The 20,606-nt window shown below is 35.7% G+C and overlaps 1 protein-coding gene across 1 annotated transcript in view; it reads left to right on the top strand.

The window, feature by feature from the left end:
* LOC115435929 (semaphorin-5B-like) overlaps window positions 1-11,850 on the top strand; it is a 57,453-nt gene extending 45,603 nt beyond the window's left edge. The window contains exons 20-23 of the mRNA XM_030158563.1: window positions 2,814-2,963; window positions 3,239-3,274; window positions 5,494-5,705; window positions 7,552-11,850. Coding sequence (XP_030014423.1) covers window positions 2,814-2,963; window positions 3,239-3,274; window positions 5,494-5,705; window positions 7,552-7,713 — 560 coding nt within the window. The 3' untranslated portion in view covers window positions 7,714-11,850. The remainder of the gene's footprint in view (window positions 1-2,813; window positions 2,964-3,238; window positions 3,275-5,493; window positions 5,706-7,551) is intronic.
* Window positions 11,851-20,606: the final 8,756 nt, after the last annotated feature.

The following is a 20,606-nucleotide window of genomic DNA, read 5'->3' on the forward strand; positions in this document are numbered from 1 at the left end:
TCATCATTCAAATAGGTTTTCTTGAAAAAATGCACAATTGGATATGATTGTATTACAGTAAACTATCAGAAAAGAATAGAAAAGAAAAAAATCACACTAACTTGTTGAATAATCCAGAGGGCAGAGGCCATGATTACAACTATTTGGAATAGATCCTTGTCAGGAAGCGCCAGGCCTTGAAGGAGGTATGTGGTTTACCAAGTGTTTATTTGTTGCAGGAAAAATCTTTCAAAGCATTTAGTGATTTATTGGAGGGTGTTGAAGTCTTTTATTTACATATGAAAATAGAAATACTGTCTCTTGTTTGCTATGACACTAGATTGTTCATATTCACTATTGCATTAATTATTTTAATTGAGTGTTTTGGATTCGTCTTAACATTATTGTATGAAGTTAAAGTAAAAATTGTACAGATAGTGATCAGAAAATACATTTTATAACGCTGTAGCTGCTGCAGACAGAGGCTTAAAATGATTTTCTATGTTGAAAGAAAGGGGTCTTAAAGGTTTAAATTTCTGCATGAATTGCACATTAATGCTGGGCCATCAATGTGATAATACTCTTCTTTTTTTTGGTTGTGAATAAAACAGCTAAAATTTATGCAGATGTAGAACTCCAAATGTTAGTACCTTTATCTCATAGGAAATGTTAAATTTTGTGTTTGTCCCATTGCCTCACAAAGAAATGCTATTTTTCCCCATTTATCTAAATTGTTTCGCCATAAATAAGTTCCATAGGCTCACTCTGTCTCCCCACATCAAATAATAGTGTTTGTATGGATACTGTTGGGAAATCTACTCCACGCAGCAGATGATGAATCAATATTTGTGCTGCGCAGAAAACAACGTGGTTGTTGGAGCTTGTCCCAGCATGCATCGGGTAAAAATAAACAGGTTGATAAAATGTCCTTTGAGTCGAGCTCCGACCTCAACAATGGATGAAACAACTTTTTATTTATCTCAGAAGTGCTGCATTTATAAGTAAAGAAATAACAAGTGAACAGAGGTAATTAACTTTGTATGCATTTTACACTTTTTGTGCAATAATATAATCCCTCGTGGGCACACATGAGGCTGATGTGTAACAGGCTGATGGGAACCATTAAGCCCAATGTGTCCTTTTTGTGAAACCTCATAAATGTCTACAAGTGTAAAGTAACGATTCATTCCACGTAGAAAATCATACAGCTGTTAATATATATATGTATTTAGTTGTATGTTAATACCAGGACAAGACTGCATTTATACTTTCTCCTGCTTTGTCTCAGGTAGTAACTTAACTTTTCTTTCTTTTTTCCTTTTCTGAGTACATTTGTCCAGATCCTAGCATTTAGACACTCAAATATATCATATCTTTGTTTTAAAAAAAGGCCATTTTCTTGTTCAGTTTTGCTGTCAGTCCATTGTGTTGACTCATTACAGTCTCTTTAAACTGAGTTGGGGAAAGATTTTTCCTACAGTTATCTTTCTTGTATCCATCAGTAGAACAATGTGTAGTATTTATATCTTTTGTCATTGCTCATTAAATTTTGGGCTGAATCTTGAGTAAAAGCAGCACATGACTCCATCAGGTTGGAAATCTTCATTATTGTCTCATTTTGCCAAACTGTCAGGACATCTGTTTCCACTGGTAGTGTGGTGTGTTGTTTTGTGTGCTCTTCCTTTCTTCTCTATTAATGACATCTATATTTTAAGGTGCTGGAAATTCTTCCTGAGTCACAAAGGTTTTTTGACCTTCAGTATCAATGAGCAAGATCATGAGAATCTGTGTGTACATAACATTCAAATGCATTCACAGCCCAACACTGACATGTTGAAGACATGACTGACTGGGAACAGGACTTTTTCTGCTTCCACCATATAGACCTGCTGCGCAAAGTTGATACTGAACCCTTAACAAACACTGAAATTATGTGTGGAATCCTGGAAAAATTGATATTTATACAACTAACTCTTCATAGGTGATTGCAAATCAGTTGAATTTGATTTAATTCTAAGTTATATTCCTTTTTCACATGCGGTGTATTTTCATATCAGCTCTTTACAATGTGTAGATGAAGCTTAGTTACATTTTTTCACATATTTAAAGGTTCGCCAACTTTAAACTTTGGTACTCAGTTAATAGTGTTAAAGCAGTTGGCAAAAATCTACACATTTCAGCTTCAGTTTTGGCATTTCTGACAAATGTCATCCTCTTTTGGTCTTGTGCTGAGGGAAGTTATAATTAAATAATCATCAGTTAACCTTATTCTTATGGGCACAAAGACTATTACTATCAATTATGTTTTGTGAGTGGTAGAAAAAAATCTCGTATGTAGCAGTCATATGAGTTTTATATAAAAAATTTGCTGTCCTCATCCCTAAAACATGTTTGTTTATGTATTTTGGATATAGTATTGATAATAATGTAATTAAAAATGTTACATATTTGTTTAAAATACTATTAGCAGCCTGTAAAAATGGTGCAGATTAGAACCACCTACAACTAACGACTGGCTACAAATTGTGAATGGAATATTTGAGATGGAGATTCTGACCCATAGATTGAGGACTTGAGAAGAACAGTGTCACGATAAATGACAGAAATGGACAATTTTCATTTCAGCGTCACATTACTAAAACCAATTGTTATTCACAAAGGTTTTTTATGGTCAGTGTATCCCAAATGTCCCTTATGTTTGTATTGTACAGAATTCAAGCAATAAAAATAAAGTAACAAAAAAAAAAGAAAGAAAAATGAGCTGCTCTTCTCCTCATTAGTGGTGATCTTCTCTATGTTGTTTGACTTTCTTCCCTGTGTGTTGGTGTTGTCAGGTTGGGCTGAATGGACCGGATGGGGGGACTGTGACGACGAGGGTCTGCAGCATCGCTCTCGTCGATGCGGTGACGACCAGGAAGCCGAGGCCAGTCTCTGCCAGAGCAACATCACCCAGTCGAGGCCATGCCAGCCCCACGAGGTGCCAGGTCAGTACGTATGTAAATGATAAATTATTGCACACGGTGTCGGGAGAAAGCCGGAGAAATCCAGTCAGATTCTTAGCAAAGTTCAATCAGTCCAAATGCTGACTTGTTCACTCTGTCTGTAGAAATTAAAAAGATGAATTAATAAAGATGTCAGCGTTCAGCAAAGCCTTTGAGGAAAAAGAACTGATCTCGCCGTTTTTGTTGTTTGATCTTTTGCAGCTGTACACGACTAAATTCTGTTTTTTTTTTTATTCTTTTTTTTCTCCGTCCTGCAGTCATTTTACCTGGACAGGAGGAGCAGAGCTGTGGAAGTAAGTAAAACAAAGTGATATCTTTTTTATTCAGTCTGCCCAGTCATTACACTTGGCTCTCAGCTCACATAGTCCTCTTGTACAGGTCTATTCCTCAGAGAAAATGTGTTTTTCAGCATTTAATGTCTTGCCTCTCCTGTTTGTGCTGCCACAGCTCATTGTAGTCTGAACTTGAGCTGTTGTTGCAAAGTTACCAAGTTATTCTACACATAAAGTTGATGCCATATTGACTTTTTGTGGCTTTATCCCCATGTGACATCCCCTGGATAATTGGTCATTATCTGTGTTTTCATTGCAGTTTTGTTGTATATAGAGGGAAAAAAAGAAAAAGTCAGCCTTTATTTTATATGTCACTTCATGCCAGAAAGCAACGCGATAGTAAAAAAGTTGCGATGTGGATATTTGAAGATAAAACTTTGGATACAAGATGCAAGAATGTTGTCATCATTTGTGTACACATAATAACATTTACGTTCATGGCTAAACTTAAAATACTCAGCTAAAATATAAAACACACTCTAAGAATATGTGCACCATATATAAAAAAGAAGTGTAAACAGTATGTACAGTGCAATAGTACTCACTGACCTGTCCCTGTTCAAGTCCAGGTAAAAGACACACCTGTTTAGACTGGCTTTTAACCCTTAGCACTGAGACACTATTAGGTTTTAAATTTGTGTGTTGTGTCGTATTGTTTTATGCATATTTATGATTTATTTGACCAGGGGTGTAAGAAAATATCGGTTCCACAGTATATCGTGATATTTTCATTTCATGATACTATCGATATTAAAAAGTACCCATATTTTTAGGTATTTATTCAAATGGAGATATGGCGGAGGTTCATGTTTTTGTTTCTTATTATTTTAGGGGAATCCCGCAAGTTCTTTTATTTCTATATTCACATGGGTATTTGGCTCCATTGTTTATATACTAAAAAAGTAGTATTGTGATATTACAGGTCATGCATGTAGTTTTTTTAAACTGATAATACTGTTTTGTTAAGTAATGGTTATTTCAGTCATCCTAAAAGCACTTTTTACTGTCTGAGAGAGGCAGATATTAGTTCTTCTGTTGGGATCGCACAAAAATAATGTTCTGATGTTGGATGATTCGGGGACTGTGCACTATGCATTCTTTTCACAATTAATAGAATATGAAGATTTGAGCAGGATCTTAAACAGTAATGTCTGTAAAACAATTTTATTTATTTATTTGTGTGTGTTTTGTACTTGTAATTTTATTTTTATTTATCTGTAAAAAAAAAAAAAATGTTCTTACAGAGGAAAGTGTTGTAATGTAATATTAAATCCTGTTCTGATCAAATAAAAATCAGTTAAGTATTTGTGCATATTTTTGGTATAATTAGATTTTTCCAGGAAATAATCTCTTAGAAGAAGAAACAAAGCAAACCAAAAATATTACCCTGTTAACAGTATTGTGATATATCACAATATATGGTGTTGTGGTCCTAGTATTGCAATACACACCCCTATATTTGACTAAACTGTTTCTATCTTATAATTTCATCATGCTTTTAGATGTAAAGCACTTCAGTCATCTTTATGTTGTTGTAAAGTGCTATATAAAAAAACTTTGATCGATTGAATGAATGAATAGTATGTGCAAAACAAAGTAACACATGAACCCAAAAATAATTCAGACCTGTAGCTGACCCATAACAATTAAGATGTGAGTCAAATAACACTCAAGTCCATCAAATCACAAGACTGAAACCACAAAGAATGAATTATACCCAATAAATTTGCAGGATTTGGGCCCAAAGTCTGCCCTGTTTAATGCACTTAGTCACAAAAGATGTTGTGCTAATGATATGCTGGTACAAACATGCACACGTTTTGTCTGTTTTAGGTGTTTCTCCATATTTGAACGCACTAACTGATCCAGAATGAAAATTGCAGAAATCAAAAACACTTCCACTGAAGGGCTGGTCTTGTTCTGGTGCTAAACTCTGGAATGTTCTGTGTGATCATGATCAGAGCATCATTTTACATGGTGCTGATAGACAAAGCAAAGCATGTCATTTTTTTCTTTTTTCCAATATTTGAGGGTTTTTTTTGCTTGTTTTGGAGGGATGAGGGTTATTGAGTCTCCTTCCAATCTGATGGTGGTGACAGTAGAAGAGAATTCCTGATCTTGACTCTTGAACCTCCCTCTGCCTTTTAATCCTCCTTCCCTTTCGCTCTCTTGTGTCTCAGCCTTCACCTTGTTCCAGTTGGTTGCCGTGGGCTCGGCCAGTTTCTTCGCGGCGGCCCTGCTGTCAGCACTGGGCTACTCATACTGCCACCACCTGAACCGACCGTCTGCGGAGTCAGCGGTCATCCACCCCAGCACCCCCAACCACCTGACTTACAACAAGCAGGGCAACGCCACGCCAAAGAACGAGAAATACATCCCCATGGAGTTTAAGGTGGGTTGATTCCACATTTTTAACAATGACGCAGCTCATTTGATATTAATAAACATTTCCTACATTAATAGTTTATGAAATAATGTTGTGTTTAAAGGATAATAAAAAGAAAGATTGCAGGTAGTTTCACAGGCATTTGTTTTTTTATGTGTTTATCTGAGGACAGTTAACAACACCACCCTATTCAGGGCACTGTATGATACTTAAGTAATAAACAGCTCACTATTCCAGTAAGACTGCTAATGATTGCGGAAAACATTAATTTTGTTCAAATGTAAGAGTGTTATATAGGTTTCAGTTACATAGATGTTTGATTTTTTTTTTTGTTTTCAGATCTGAGAGCGAATGGAATGTCATTCACTGCAAAAATCTAAATCGTACCAAGTGTATTTTTCTCATTTCTAGTCAAAATATCTCATCACACTTAAAATAAGACATAATCACCTAAAGAGTAACTTTTCAGTGAGATATAAGAACTTATTTTTAGACAGTAGATCTTGACATTCTTATTTCAAGAAATCTTACCAAAATAACTTTCACTTGTTCCATTGGCAGATCTTTTTTGCTTATTTTGACTAGAAATGAGAAAAATACATTTAGTAAAATTTAGATTTTTTCCAGTGTTGGCATAATTTTAGCAGCTTCAGGGGAAATGTGAGCTATCAAACACAAATTTAGACACACTTTGAAGATTTACCTCAACTATTTTGACTATTTAGGCTATACAGTACCTTTTTCCATTGCCAGGCCAGCAAAATTTACTATAAAGAATAAATTGCTTTGAATGTGAAGTATTTTGGAGCTGATGTGATTTTTTTTAGGTTTCTTTTAGTTATAGACTTAAACTGAAGCATTGTGTCCAGCCTGCAGATCTTTGTCACATGCTTCACGATAGTACGAATATTGATTGTTGCTACGTGAAACGAGCAGATGTTTTGAAGCGTAAATAAAAACCACCCCGCTACAGTACAAAATTATTCGATCTTACATGTTAGTTAGAGATTTTCTTGTGATCAGACAAGTAGAATTGAGGAAAGAGGTTCCGCAGCATCTGGTGCAGGACCACCAGGTTCTACAACAGCTGCTGAACTCCTAACTGGTGCCTGCTGTACACTGCTGTAGGTTGGTGTATATTTTGATAACTGCCATATTTTACTCCTGCTGCATTTTCTTTTTTTAATCACTGCTGCTTTTTATCCCTGTTGCTTATTTTAAAACTCTGCCGTATTTTGCACACATGTACATACATTTTTAATAACTGTATAGTAGTATTTTATCATTATTTATGAAATAACTTAGCATTTTACATTAGATTCTTGTCCCGAGCCTAAATGCAACGAAATTTCGTTCTGTATACACTTTGTATACACTTAAAGTCTAAGTCTCTAAATCTAAGATGTTTTTTTTTTTTACCTGCTGATGGTTTTGGCTGTAGCTTCAGCCTTCATCAGAGCTATCAAATGCTTCCTGGTGTGATGGGTCTAAAAACAGCTGATTGGGCCAGCAAACTTTTCAAGATAAACTTTCCCGTCCCCACCACGTCCGTTCTCCGCTCCCCCGCCACCGGTGAAGAACAATGTCCCAGGTATGAGGAAGAGTGTATGCCCCCTCGCCCCAGTTTATGGTGTTGCTCCCACGTTTTCTTATTTCAGTGGCCTCCTTGATCCATCTTTTGAATTGAATCCATCAACAGGTAAAAAAAACCCCATCTTTCCTCAATTCTACTTGTCTGATCACAAGAAAATCTCTAACATTTGGAATGGAGGACATGATGAACATAATCTATTTGATCTTAAATGTTGTCGTTCATGATCGGTTGTTGCTGTTTTTCTACTACCTGATACAGACACTAAACAAGAACAATCTCCACGTTAACGATGAAACCTGCAACCACTTCTCTTCGCCGCTGCCCTCCAGCAACATGTTCACCACCACCTACTACCCTCCTGGCCTGAGCAAGTACGACTTCCACCCGGACTCCCCCTGCAGGACCTACATGCACAGCTGAGAGGAGGCTGGACCCACCATCCACCTCATTTACACCCTCTGAGTCTTTCTTTTTCCGAAGAATATGCCAAGATTTGGATTCAACAATACTCCTCATCTCTCCAGACAAGTTTTAACAACTATTTATAAGAGCTTAAAGAACCATTTTGCCCAAATTATACAGATTACATGCGTTCACTTTTATATTGAGAGGGGTCGAATTGATATAAATCATTAGAAATGAGAGAACATTGACCATCACACGGTCTTGATCACATACAGTGTGTAAGCATTGAGCTGCATGCAGTAAAATCAGAGTTAAAAGGTTTAGTACAACTTCTGTTATTGTTGTGAGTTTGGTGTTGCTGTTTACACTCCAGTCAGATGTTTCAGGACACCCTGTTTTTATTTAATTAATGTACACTTAAAGTTAAACAGTCAGGTCAGACACAATAGATGCAAATTATAATATATAGGCTTTTTCAGGTTGCAGTCATTGTTTAATTTAGTCCTTTTCAGCAGCAGTGAAGTTAACAAAACCTTGAACATTCATCCTCTGTCTCCATTAAAGTAATGGACAAACTGAATCACTAAACCTGCGCAAACATACGGACAATATTGCACAGTTGTGAGGTAGTATATGCTATGAAAAAAAATAAATAACAAATCAAGAATGTGGCTTCACATAGAAAACTAGGGCATCTTTTTACATGACCCTATTGTTCCAATAATAAATGAAATAGTAGTCCAGTCAGAATAAAAATGCCTCAATCTGAGACAGGTCAGATCTGTAGGAGAGGTGTTGTATAAACCTTTGATAATCCACTTAATAGGAAAATGTTCACTGTAAATGTAGTAGGAAATGTTCAATCTGGCTGATAATTCTTTCTGTAAATGTTTGGGTGTTAATGGTAGGTGACATTTCCAGGAAAAACATTGAACACACGGTCTTGATCACAGTGGAAAACTTTGGAGAAAATCTGCTTCTGCTTCTTTTGTATTTCCTTCAGATTAGACTCTTTGCAGTGGACAGAACCAGTCAGTACAACAAAAAGTTGGATTGTGATTAAATACATATCTGATTTTCTTAGTTTTAACCTCTGCAAACTCAAATTCTGTCCAAATTCTGTTCTGTAACAACTGGAGAGGACTTCAGGCTCCAACACATGATGACTTATATTATTGAGTAATCTGTAAGATACATTTTCCTATTTCTAAGGTCAATCAAAGGGGCAAAGAGAAACTTTGTAATTTCCTAAAGTTTCACCTAAAGCAGAGTCCATGTTCTATTCACTAAAACTCCAAAACTTAAAGATGTTTTCTCTGATTGGATAAAGTAGGTCAAAAAGGGGCCAGACCGTTACATTCAAGAAATACAGAAATGACATACATTTGGAGCTTTTGTTTGAAAAAAAAATACTGAAATTTATTGTTTGCTGAACAACTTTCTTGTGATTTTTATTTGTTGTCGTACTATCGGACAGTTTTATGCTTCATCAAAAGGCAGGAGTGTTCTATAACTTTTTTTACTGGTTGTGTAAAATTCAGGAGTGATAACCACAGCTACAAAACTACAACTCAAGTTGTAAAAACACAAAGTTCTTGGTTACAGGCAGAGCAGATCTGTTTATGGTCTGTCAGTGGATCCTGTCTTCTCTGCAGATATGTGCTTGTTTTTGCAGGAGTTACCACCACATTCTGAATTATCCCTCTGTAGGTTTGTAAAGTCACAATCACCTTCTCCAACACAAATTTTCCCCACAATTGCATGAAGCCACAGTTCTGGTGGGGGACAATGGACACAGATAAACACAGAACAAATATCACAAACTGTGACAGGACCAACAATGAGAGGAGTTTTTCTGATGCAGGTGTTTTTTTTTCAGCATCTGGAAAGTGTCATCAACCCAGAGAAGATGTTTGTTTGTGCCTCGGATTATGATTGCTTGCTTTGTTGCTCCCTCCTGTTTTTGAGAAGAGAAGTGTCCTCGGAGTGTGTCATACAGGCAGTGAACCAGTTACTAACAAGGATCTGTGTGTAATCAGGTAAACTTCAGTCCTTTGTGTGTAAAATTTCAGCGATTAAGCGACAGTGACGTAAACACTTGAACCAGGGCACTTTGCTCTGTTAACGGAAACCACACGGCTGTCCTCTTCCTCTCCACTTTTATTCACACACCCTGAGGTGCTCTGTCTGTGCTCAGGTCAGTGTGGAAGCAGGGTCGGACCCAGACCTTCAGGGCCTCAACAAGACCTCAGACACCATATGTACCCAGGTTGTCCCTGGACTGACACCCCCTGGGTATTTTTGTGGAGAATTTCTGCTTCTTTTCGCCAGTGAGTTCGGAGGCTGCTCTGTATGAACACTTGTGAGTAAGAAACCTCCACAACATTCTTGGAGCAAAAAAAAAAAAAAAAAAAAAAAAAGACGCTTGGAGATTTCTGGCTTTAATTTCAATCTTTATTAGTGTAGATGATTGACGACAACACTGAAGAGGATACTGTCCCACTGTATGTACTGGACGTTTTGACTGTCAGCAGATTATATGAATTATTTTAGTTCACAAATGTCAGTCTTTGTGATTGCTTCTATATCTGCTGTTCCTTGCTTAAACAGGGAATACTGTTGTTATTCACACTTATATTTTTCAGATGTTGGTGCATAACAAATGACAATATAAAAGACAGTGACGACATAAACGAGCCCTCGCTTTGGCAAAACAAGGTAACTGACAAAAAAACACACAGCTCAGCATATACAGCATATCTGTAAGGGATTAATGCTCCAATTTTCCTACTCAGATGTGTCTTTAAGTTGATTTTTTTATGTTGTAATGTGATAAATGGAAGCTGTAAAACAGGAAATAAGCTCCGTTACACTGTCAAAACCAATGGTGAAGGCCATTTCCTGCATGTCTAGTAGGTACAAAAACACATTCAGCAATCTACAAGGTTCATGTCTAGAGAACGGTTCTTGCAACAGTGTAGAAACCATAACATTAGATTTTTTTTACAGTGTAATTTGTGAAAAGAAAAAACCTCATTTGGTCCTAACAATAGAACTGGAATGTCCTCAAAGTAAATATTTAATTATTTATTATTGTACATTTTATTTTCCTTATATGTTAAACTTTATTCTAGTTTGTAGACAAATATTTGCCTTGAGTAAAAGACACTAATTCTTGAATCAATTTAAATTTTACTGCTGATCGCCCTTTGTTTATATTACAGTCAGTACAATCTTAAATTTATTTGAGATTATGAGAGATCTGAGGTGAATATTCCCATCACAATGTTAGGAAAATAGAAAAACAGGTCCAGGATTCAGCCCGGCTCAAAAATTAAATGGATAATTGAAAATCGGTGCACTAATTTCTGCCTTATGCTTCTGACAAACAAAGCTATAAATGCAGGCAAAAACAGAACCGCACAAATTAGACTCCTTGACTGAAACATTACAGTGAATTCCAGCACAACGAGCCAAAAGTGGGTTTTTACAGCTCCTCCCATATGAGTACAATTGGATTATTTTAATGACTGCACAAAGTCTTTACCCTCTAATCCACCTCATCAAAAAATGTATGTGAACAGAATAAATCAGATGTTTTTAACAGTGTTCAAAACAGAATATTCCCAGTCTGGGGTTTCTCATCCACCCTCTGTACACTGACGTATTAATAATATTTAAGTCTGTGCTGTAAAATGTGTGTTGCATTTCTTCTGTTTCTAAAATGTAAATACCAACAACTGAATTCAGGTGTTTCTAACCCTTTACAGTGTTATGTAGCATGAAACAAACACACCTAATAATACAGTAAGTGTGTTCTGGCATGCCCCAAACTATACACTACATTCATGTATAAACTGTGCAAATGATCTCTGTGTATATTTGGCCAAGATGATGAAAATATTCAGTTTTAATCTTCATTCTGTGTGATAAAAAAATGCTGTGTTTTGTATTTAAAGACCCTCCTAATGATAATATATAGCTTCAAATTTGCTTAAGCTTCACTAAATGTATTTGCTTTGCTCCAAAAAAAAAAGAAAGAAAAAAAAAAGAAACACTTATGCTGAATATGATGATGTGAATTTGACTAAACACTGCCTTTTGGACACTGTGAACTTTTGGTACTTTATATTTTTCTATAATGTACACTGTAAAAAAAAAAAAAAAAAAAAAAAAAAAAAGATAAATAAATCAATTTTGGTGCCAAACATCAGCCATCTGTGGTACAATGTCATAATGATTTCATCAAATTCATGCAAACTGCTGTTCCTTAATAAAAAAAAAAAACTAATTAAAAGTGTTTTAATCTGAAAAAATGTTTCTATTATCAATTGAGACTCAATAATATTTCAGCTCTCAGCCTGCGTATGAGTAGCTTCGTGACTGTTTTAATAATTACAATTTTATATTATTGAGCACAGTTGTAAAGAAGTCATTTTTCTGACATCCACAAAAGGCTCCCTGTGTGAGGCTTTAGTGGATCTTACTGCAGAGAAGGAATAAAATTATCATCATCATGTTATATAATCACCTGAAAGTCACCACTAACTGCCGTTTACTGAGTTGTTAAAGGTCATCACTGTAGTCTATTACGTTTAACCCATAAAGACCCAGCACTACTTTTGTGGCAATTCCACATGAATTTCTCTCTATTTAACCTTTATTATGTGATTTAACACCATTTATTGTAATATTATCCTCTTTATTTTGTGTTTTTCCAGTAGAAATCAGGTATTTTCCTATATTTGATTCACTGATCATGCAGATGTTCATAAAAGCTCAGATTAAAGTTAAGTTGTTTTTTTTTTAAATAGAGAAAACTGAAGAAAAAGCAACTTTTTCAGCAAAGATATCAATAACTGAACATAAACCACGTGTCTCCATCCACTGTCATTTATCAGACTCCATGGGTTTTACTAGTGCATCAATGTTGTAGAAGATGACCGTGTTTCCATGGTAACTACGGAGCCTCTGTACGTCCAAATGGGTCATATCTGATGATCATGAAAAGATGATAAACTGTATTTTATATCAATTATTTACATGTATTGATAGGATTAATGGATCAGCAGTTATTTAACATTTTAGATCAGTAGATGGTTTTGGTCATCGGTAGTTGTTTGGGTCTTTATGGGTTAAATTGGTGATTAGAATATCCATAAAGCAAATGAAACATCTACAAAGTCATTCTTATTCTCCATAAACCATAGAATAGAGCCTTCATAAGGAGATTTAGGTCATTTTCATTTACTTCATAGAAGAATCCAAATTCCTGGTGTAATCATTGTCAGATGTGATCTTAGTTAAACTGATGATGATGAATTTGAGGACACAGGACATCCTACTCTTTATGACAATATTAACTCAAAAGTAGATAAAAACAGTAGGACTAACTTCATCTGATATTTGTTGATGTTTTATGAACAGTGGTTCAGCAGGTATTAAACAGTTTCTATCATTAGATGATTTTGGTAGATGTTGGATGTTTGGGTCTTTATGGGTTAAACATATAATTCAGTTTACACTAAATATACATTAAATGTAGATTGTGAGCTTCACTTCCACAGTAAAAAGTCTTATTGTTTTTTAGTTGCGTTCTGCAGTTTGCACCAGTTCAATATGGTTTTTTGTTTGTCTTTTAAGTGAAGCTGAACCAGGAAGCAGAGGCTCACCCAGTGCTCTGCATTTACTATCTTCACTTCCAATGTGTCTTTAATAATTAACAGCAGGAGATGAGGCAGGTAAGCCAGCAGGACTTCGAGGTCCAGCATTTTATCCCCGTAGCACGATGACTTTCTATTTTTTACCTGAACATGTTAGAGGATCGTATCTGATGAATAATAGACACAACAGGAGTAGCAGCTTAGAATGAAGTTGTGTATGTTATTTATTTTTTGGTCTTTTTTATGTCACTAGTATGAGGACCAGTTCTGTCTTTGTCCCATTTAGTCAGTCTTGTCCATTTTCTGTGACTCTAACCAAACACTGAGGTCACATACTGACTTTAGGTCAACTTTGGCACACTTTACTTTCTTTGATTGCATCTTCCGCCTAATGTGTGACAAACCAAGACCAGTGAGAAACGTCTGAGCCTCGATCAGGTCCATTGCTTTTACTCTCTGAACTAATGGGGAAGTCTGTCTTGCTGGTGGGATTAATGCTCCCGTGAGATGAAAGGCACCGCTGTGGCCCAGTTCTTGGAAATCCTGCCCTCCACGGTCGAGGCTGTAATCCTGTTTGTGTTTCCCATTGACCCTGGGCAGGTGGTTCAGCCGAAAAGCCTGATCACAACAAAAACAGCCAGTCAGTGGCAGTGGCCTCATCACAACACCACCAGGTAGGAAACACATGAGGACAGTGCACAAAACATACTTAACACAAAAACATTTGGAAGTAAACACCTTCCCAATGCTGCAACTCACATGATTTTTGCTTGTTTTTCCCCCAAAATTACTTATTTCATCAATAACAAATGTATATGTAATATAAGTAGATGGCTGTTTATTTTGTCCCTTTATGATAAAAATGAAAAGTACATCCCACAAAACCTCACAGTGGTGATACTGGGAGTAATAGCAGAAGGTCTGGATAGAAGGGCAGATAAATACCTCTTAAGTATATTTTTCCACTGCTGCTTTAAAGTCTATAACCATCAGATAAATGAAACCAGAACCTCCCTCATATAATACATGGATTCAAAAAGTTTGGGATATTTACCAAATGGAGCAGGTCACATTCTTACTAAGGCTTCAGAAAACCACCTTTACTAAAAGATGGGAACCTATGTCACCTTTGTTGCCGCAATAATTTTTATTGGTGATGCAAAGCCCCGTGTTGTTTATCAAGGTGTTATCGTCCTGCTTCTGATGAGGATTTACGCCTATAGTCTTATTTTTGGAGTGAACATTTTTACCTCCTCCAGGAGGTATTGTGGTCACTTTGCTTTGTGTGTTTGCGTGTGTGCATGCATGCATGTTTGTTTGTTAGCAAGATAACTCAAAAAGTTATGGACAGAGTTTCGTGACATTTTCAGGAAATGTTGATACTGGCACAAGGAAGAGATGATTAAATTTTGGTGGTGATCGGCGGGGGACAGATGTGTCTTGGCGGAGTGCTTTTCTTGTTTGTTTGCTGTGATTGTTATTGTTTTCTTTAATTTCTATCCCATGTTGCCTATGGAGGTTTGTAGGAATACACATACAGCTGAGAAAAAGGAAAAGAAACTAACTGAGCTGTGTTTAAATGTATACATTTTATTGTACTGGTAAAAAAGAAAATCTAATAAAAAATAAATTAAAATAAAAAATTAAGTACATGAATGAAAATAATAACTATTTTCTCTTACACAACAAAACAGAAAAAATTCTGAGGCTTAAACTTAAAACATAAATGAAAAAAAGTTAAATAGTTAACAATAAGCATAAAGTAGGCAATAGTTTACATATCGATGCATTTTCACTCCCAGGTTTCCAACTTTTCTTCTTCAGTCTTACAATAAATGCTAATTTCTTCAATACAAAAATATAATAAATCGCATTTAAAGAATTTTAGATATCATCCATTTCTTTGTGCTTTCTTAGTTTCTATCAACTTTACATTCAACATGTATTTATTTTCCAAGATCTCAAACCCAAATACAAAAGTGCAATATCACATGAAATTCTAACCAGACAGTGGCGTTGACTTTAGATGTTAACATTAAAATCTGTAAATAAAGCAGGAGAAAAAGTATTGGCTAACTGAAATGTATTTAATACACACTGTTCAGGTAAAGTTTTAGTCTGTTCTTTAAAGAAAAGTTTCTTAACAAGGTGCTGCTTGGTTTGGAAATGGGAATATATTAATTTTATGTTCATATTAACTCATAAAGACCCAGTGCTACTTTTATGGCACCTTCCAAATGAGTTTTTCTGTCTATTTAACCTTTCTGAGTGATTACTCACCATTTATTGTATCATTATCATCTGTATTTTGTATTTTTTCAGTGTAAATCATGTATTTTCCTATATTTAATTTACTGATCATGTAGATGTTCATAAAACCTCAGATTAAAATTGAGGGTTGGGATATCAGAAACTGAGAAAACTAAAGAAAAAGTGGCTTTTTCAGCAAAGATATCAATAACTGAACATAAACCAAGTGTCTCCATCCACTGTCACTAATCCAACTCCATGGGTTTTACTGGTGAATCAATGTTGCAGAAGATGACAGCGTTTCCACTTTCATTACGGAGCCTCTGAACGTCCAAATGGATCATATCTGATGACCATGAAAAGATGAGAAACTGTATTTTACACCAATTACTTACATGTATTGATAGGATTAGTGGATCAGAAGTTATTAAACATTTTAGATCAGTAGAGGGTTTTGGATGCCAGTGGCTGTTTGGGTCGTTGTGGGTTAATATTCATTTCCATTCATTTTTGTATATTTCGTCCCAATTATAAGACATGAATATCTTAAGACACTTCACAGAATCAGATTAGAGAGAGGAAACCCAAGGTGACAGTAGAAAGGAAAAATGAGTTTTATTTTTTTTATAAGAGAGCAGCAGAGAGAGAGAAGAATACTCAAGTATTACAATAGGTTACTGGGTAGAATTAAAGCAAACCGGGAAAAAATGAATGAATCCAAGTGCCTCCTTTATGTTCTGTGTAATATTTATGGACTTTTGCTCCAGTTTTTCCAGTGCTTAATGGGAGACACAAATCGAGATGAATGAATAAATAAATATGGAGCATGAGGGTCGTCTATTTTGGTGTGTGTTGTGGTTTTTAAGCTTTCATACAGCAGATTGGAGCTGCTCACTGAACTACAAACAATAAACACCGGGTTGTAGTCCGTTCGAAGCATTTGGTAGTAGGACTTTTTTAAATCATCTTTTATATATGATGCCATCTGGTTCAGGCAAAAATGTTTGTTCCTTGTAGATTTTTAAAAGTGTTTTGATTTCAGTGTTTTGTGCAAATCGTACAATACCAGAGTTTTATGTCTGACATTGGTCCAGGCAAATTTTATTTTGTGGATTATTTATCATTTGGCTGTAATCGATGAAGATGGAAAGTGAATGATGAGCATAGATAGTTTCAAGAAAGATAAACCTTATCGTATTTTTTGTGTAAAGTTCAGGGACAGACAGTAGCCTTCATAACATGCAAAGAGAAAAGCACTGTTCTCATTAGCAAAATTGTGCATAAAAACATCTTTAGAAACAGCTGTTTGCATTTTTACTACTGATGGTGAACATATGATAGTAATGGAAAAATAAGCTGCATTCAGACTGCAGGTAAATGTGGCCCAAATCCAATTTTTTTGCCCGTATGCGACATGTATCCGATCGGTTAAAGACAGTTTGAACAGCACAAATCCGACTCAGGTCACTTTCATATGTGGTCCTAAATCCGATACTTAACTGATATTTTGCAATGCGACTTCAGTCTGAACAGCCAGGTCGCATTTATCCGACCTTTACGTCACTGAAATGCAACAATCATCACAATTACTTCCCAGGAGGAGGAGCAGCGTGAAAAACACATTGACTTAAGTAAACACAGCGCATACCTGCATGATCATGTATTACGTCAGGACCTCTTTTGTGCACACAGGTCACTTCAGGGTCGCATTCTGTTCATACTCAAAACTGATAGAAGTCACATTTAATGTGTAATGTGAACAAGCACATAAAACAATTGAATTTCACCAAAACATCCGAATTGTGCTTTCAGACCTGCTGTCTGAACATAGCCAAAGGTCCTCAATGTCAATTTGAAATGACCAGTGTTTGTGTAAATGGTTTTTGCCAGGATGGCCCTGAAATAGGCTGTGAAATGGGCATTAATTTCTGGTCTAAGTAGTGTTGAAAAAGTTAAATTAAAGTTGTACAAACTTGTAGGAACCCTGGGTTAAGCCAGTGTCACACATTAGTAGTGAGGGGAGGATCCAGATGTTGGAGTTTATTGACAAAAAAATCCAACTACAAGTGTCTCTTGTTGGTCAAGGAAGGAACCACGCGCAGACTGATGAAACAATTAATGATCAGCAAAACTGAAAACTTACAGCAACATTTACAACATCCATGATTCCAACTTATAGTCCACAAACTGGGCAAATCCAAAACACATAAGGGAACATGAGGAGACAGGGAGGGCAGGCAAGAGCGTGAACATGAAGGCAGATACAGTCACGGAAAAAATTATTAGACCATCAAAAAAATTTGGTCAGGCAATCAAGTACTAACTCCTGTGTGTATGATGTGACTAAAACAGACAGAAACGAAAACACGAAATGCCTAAAAGCACTGATTTTGTCAGTACAATGCCATAGATATTGATGTAAGAACTGAAGTGATTTTGGTTATTATCAAGAAAACCATGGAAAATGGATAGATATCAGCTCTGAAATTGAACTACTATGAGCTATTTTTATTGTTATCATTATATTTGTCCAAACAAATGTACCTTTAGTTGTACCAGGCATTAAAATGAACAAGAAAACTGAAGAAAACAAGGGATGGTCTAATAATTTTTTTCCGTGACTGCGCAGTGATGTGTGGAGACATATCCTCCTGAAACCCAGCATTGCATTTTTCTCCTCTGTGGGGGACAAAAGTTTGACAGTTTTACAAAAATCTTATCCATTGCAAAGGACATTCCATTAAAAAATAAATAAATAACAATAATTTTAAAAATATATCTGAAAAACTGCATTATGCAGTTTCCAATTAAGACATTTGTTTAATGTAAAAAAAAAAAAAAAAAAGCTAAAATTTTCACTTTCCTGGGTCTCAGGAGGATATGACAGCCTGCATTAACATTATCAGTGACAACAAAACGTCCCGTGCCACAAAAGTCCACATATAAATCTGTAAGAATCCACCAGGAAAACAAAAGTGGGATGTAGGATTTCTATCACCAGTGTAACATGTGCTTTTACAATTACATATTATCAGTTCATTAGTGTTTACAACAGTATCACTACATGATTCTACTATTTCTGTCCTTTTCCTATATACTATTATACTACAGATACAGCAAAGGTTTCCATTTCTATAATAACCAGCTTTCAGTTTATCACAGAAACCTCTGCTTTGTATGAGATGTGTTTGAAGATCTATTAAAGGGTCATGTGTTTGGTTTTGTCAGTTTATATTTTTCCTCTTTAGTTCCAGTGTGTCGACCTCTCTCAGCTGCCGTACCATTGTGTCACCTCCTCTACTGAAAGCTTATTTATTCGATAAAGTCAATACTAAGTACATTTGGAAAGGACTGTTTCACTTTTTGAGAGATTAGATCCTACTTGAGGAAAAAAAGGGAGAAAAATAGCTTAATCCTCCACCTTTAAACTCAGATAATCCTCACATAGGAGATTTGTCTGATCAAAGCGTCTCTGAACATGTGAAGACATAAGTACGCGGAACAAAAAAAAAGAACAATATAAATGTACTCAAGGGTGGATGGAGTTGTTGCCACGAGAGTCGTAAATAAAAGTAGTGCTTATTTTGTTATCTACTCCTCTGGATGATGGTGTTTTTATCCATGAGGTTGTAAAAAGGTCCATGCAGACAATGAAGTGGCTTATTGAAGACCTACTCGTGATATCATTATATACTCGGCCCGGTTAAGAAAAAGTCACACACATCATATTTCTTGGACCTCTTTTAGCTTTGAGCACAAGATGCATTCATTGTGCCATTGTTTATTATGCAATACAACTGGGATGTCAAACTCATTTTATTTCAAGAGCTACGTTCACCTGATTTGACCTCAAGTGGGCCGGACTGGTAAAATAATAGTGTAAGAACTTAGAAATAATGACAACTCCAAATTTTTCTTTTTGTTTTAGCTCAAAAAGATTTACATTTGCAAACTATCCTTAAACAAAAAATGTGAACAACCTGAAACTTCTTAAGAAAAATAATTGCAATTTTAACCATATTATACATCAGCTTGTGATTTACTTATGAGTATTACAGCTTACAGATCACAGTGGATCTACAAATGAAGACCCTGGTGCTAAAAGTACTGAAGTCACATTTTTGGACAATTCAAGTTGAGCATATAAACATGTATTTTTTGTATAAGTCCACCCTATAAATGTTTTTAACCCTTTCGTGCATAGCAGTCACTACAGTGGACAGCTATTCTGCTGCTGTTCTCTTGTATATTCATGGGTTTTGTTGTTTTATTTGCATATCAGCCAACACAGTGGACACTTAGGCATCATCCCATACACTGCAATTCATACAACTACCGTAACTTTGCTGTTCGTGATAAACCTGATCTGCAGTAAAGTGTTGAGTCTAAATCAATTGCTAGTTGTTATTAGACAGTAATTAAAAGTTTTCTTTAACTTTTTTTTTTTTGCATATTATCTCCATGAAGTGAGTAATAACTAGTATTAGAGTATGCTAAAATGTGAGAAACCATCAGATTAGCTGCATTAAAAATGTTTTTATTTCATAGTTTTCACACAGTATATCACTTTCTGATATTGCATTTTAAATACATGTTTCTTTGCTTCAAAAAATAAACGCATGGTGTCCAGCTGAGTGGACATTCGCGTAACTCCATAAAAAAATAGGTTCATAAAAAAAAAAAAATTCAGTCATATTGGTTTTTTTTTCATGCCTAAAGAGGAATAAAAACACTCAGGAAAAAAATCTTGATATTCCTGCATCAAAGGGTTGACAGACTTTTTTTGTGACTTCAGTACTTTTAGCACCAGGGTCTTCAGTTACTAAAAACATTTAGTTACAGGCGTCTGGAACTGAAAAATATAGAACTGAGCTTTGTGATCAATACAATATGATTGTCAGTGTCTTTTGTGTCACCTTTAAAAATTCCTCCCAGGGGCCAGATTGAACCCTTTGGAGGGCCGGTTTTACCCCGCAGACCGTATGTTTGACACCA

This window comes from Sphaeramia orbicularis, chromosome 2 (assembly GCF_902148855.1).
Source record: "Sphaeramia orbicularis chromosome 2, fSphaOr1.1, whole genome shotgun sequence".
In the NCBI taxonomy this organism is placed as follows: Eukaryota; Metazoa; Chordata; class Actinopteri; order Kurtiformes; family Apogonidae; genus Sphaeramia; species Sphaeramia orbicularis.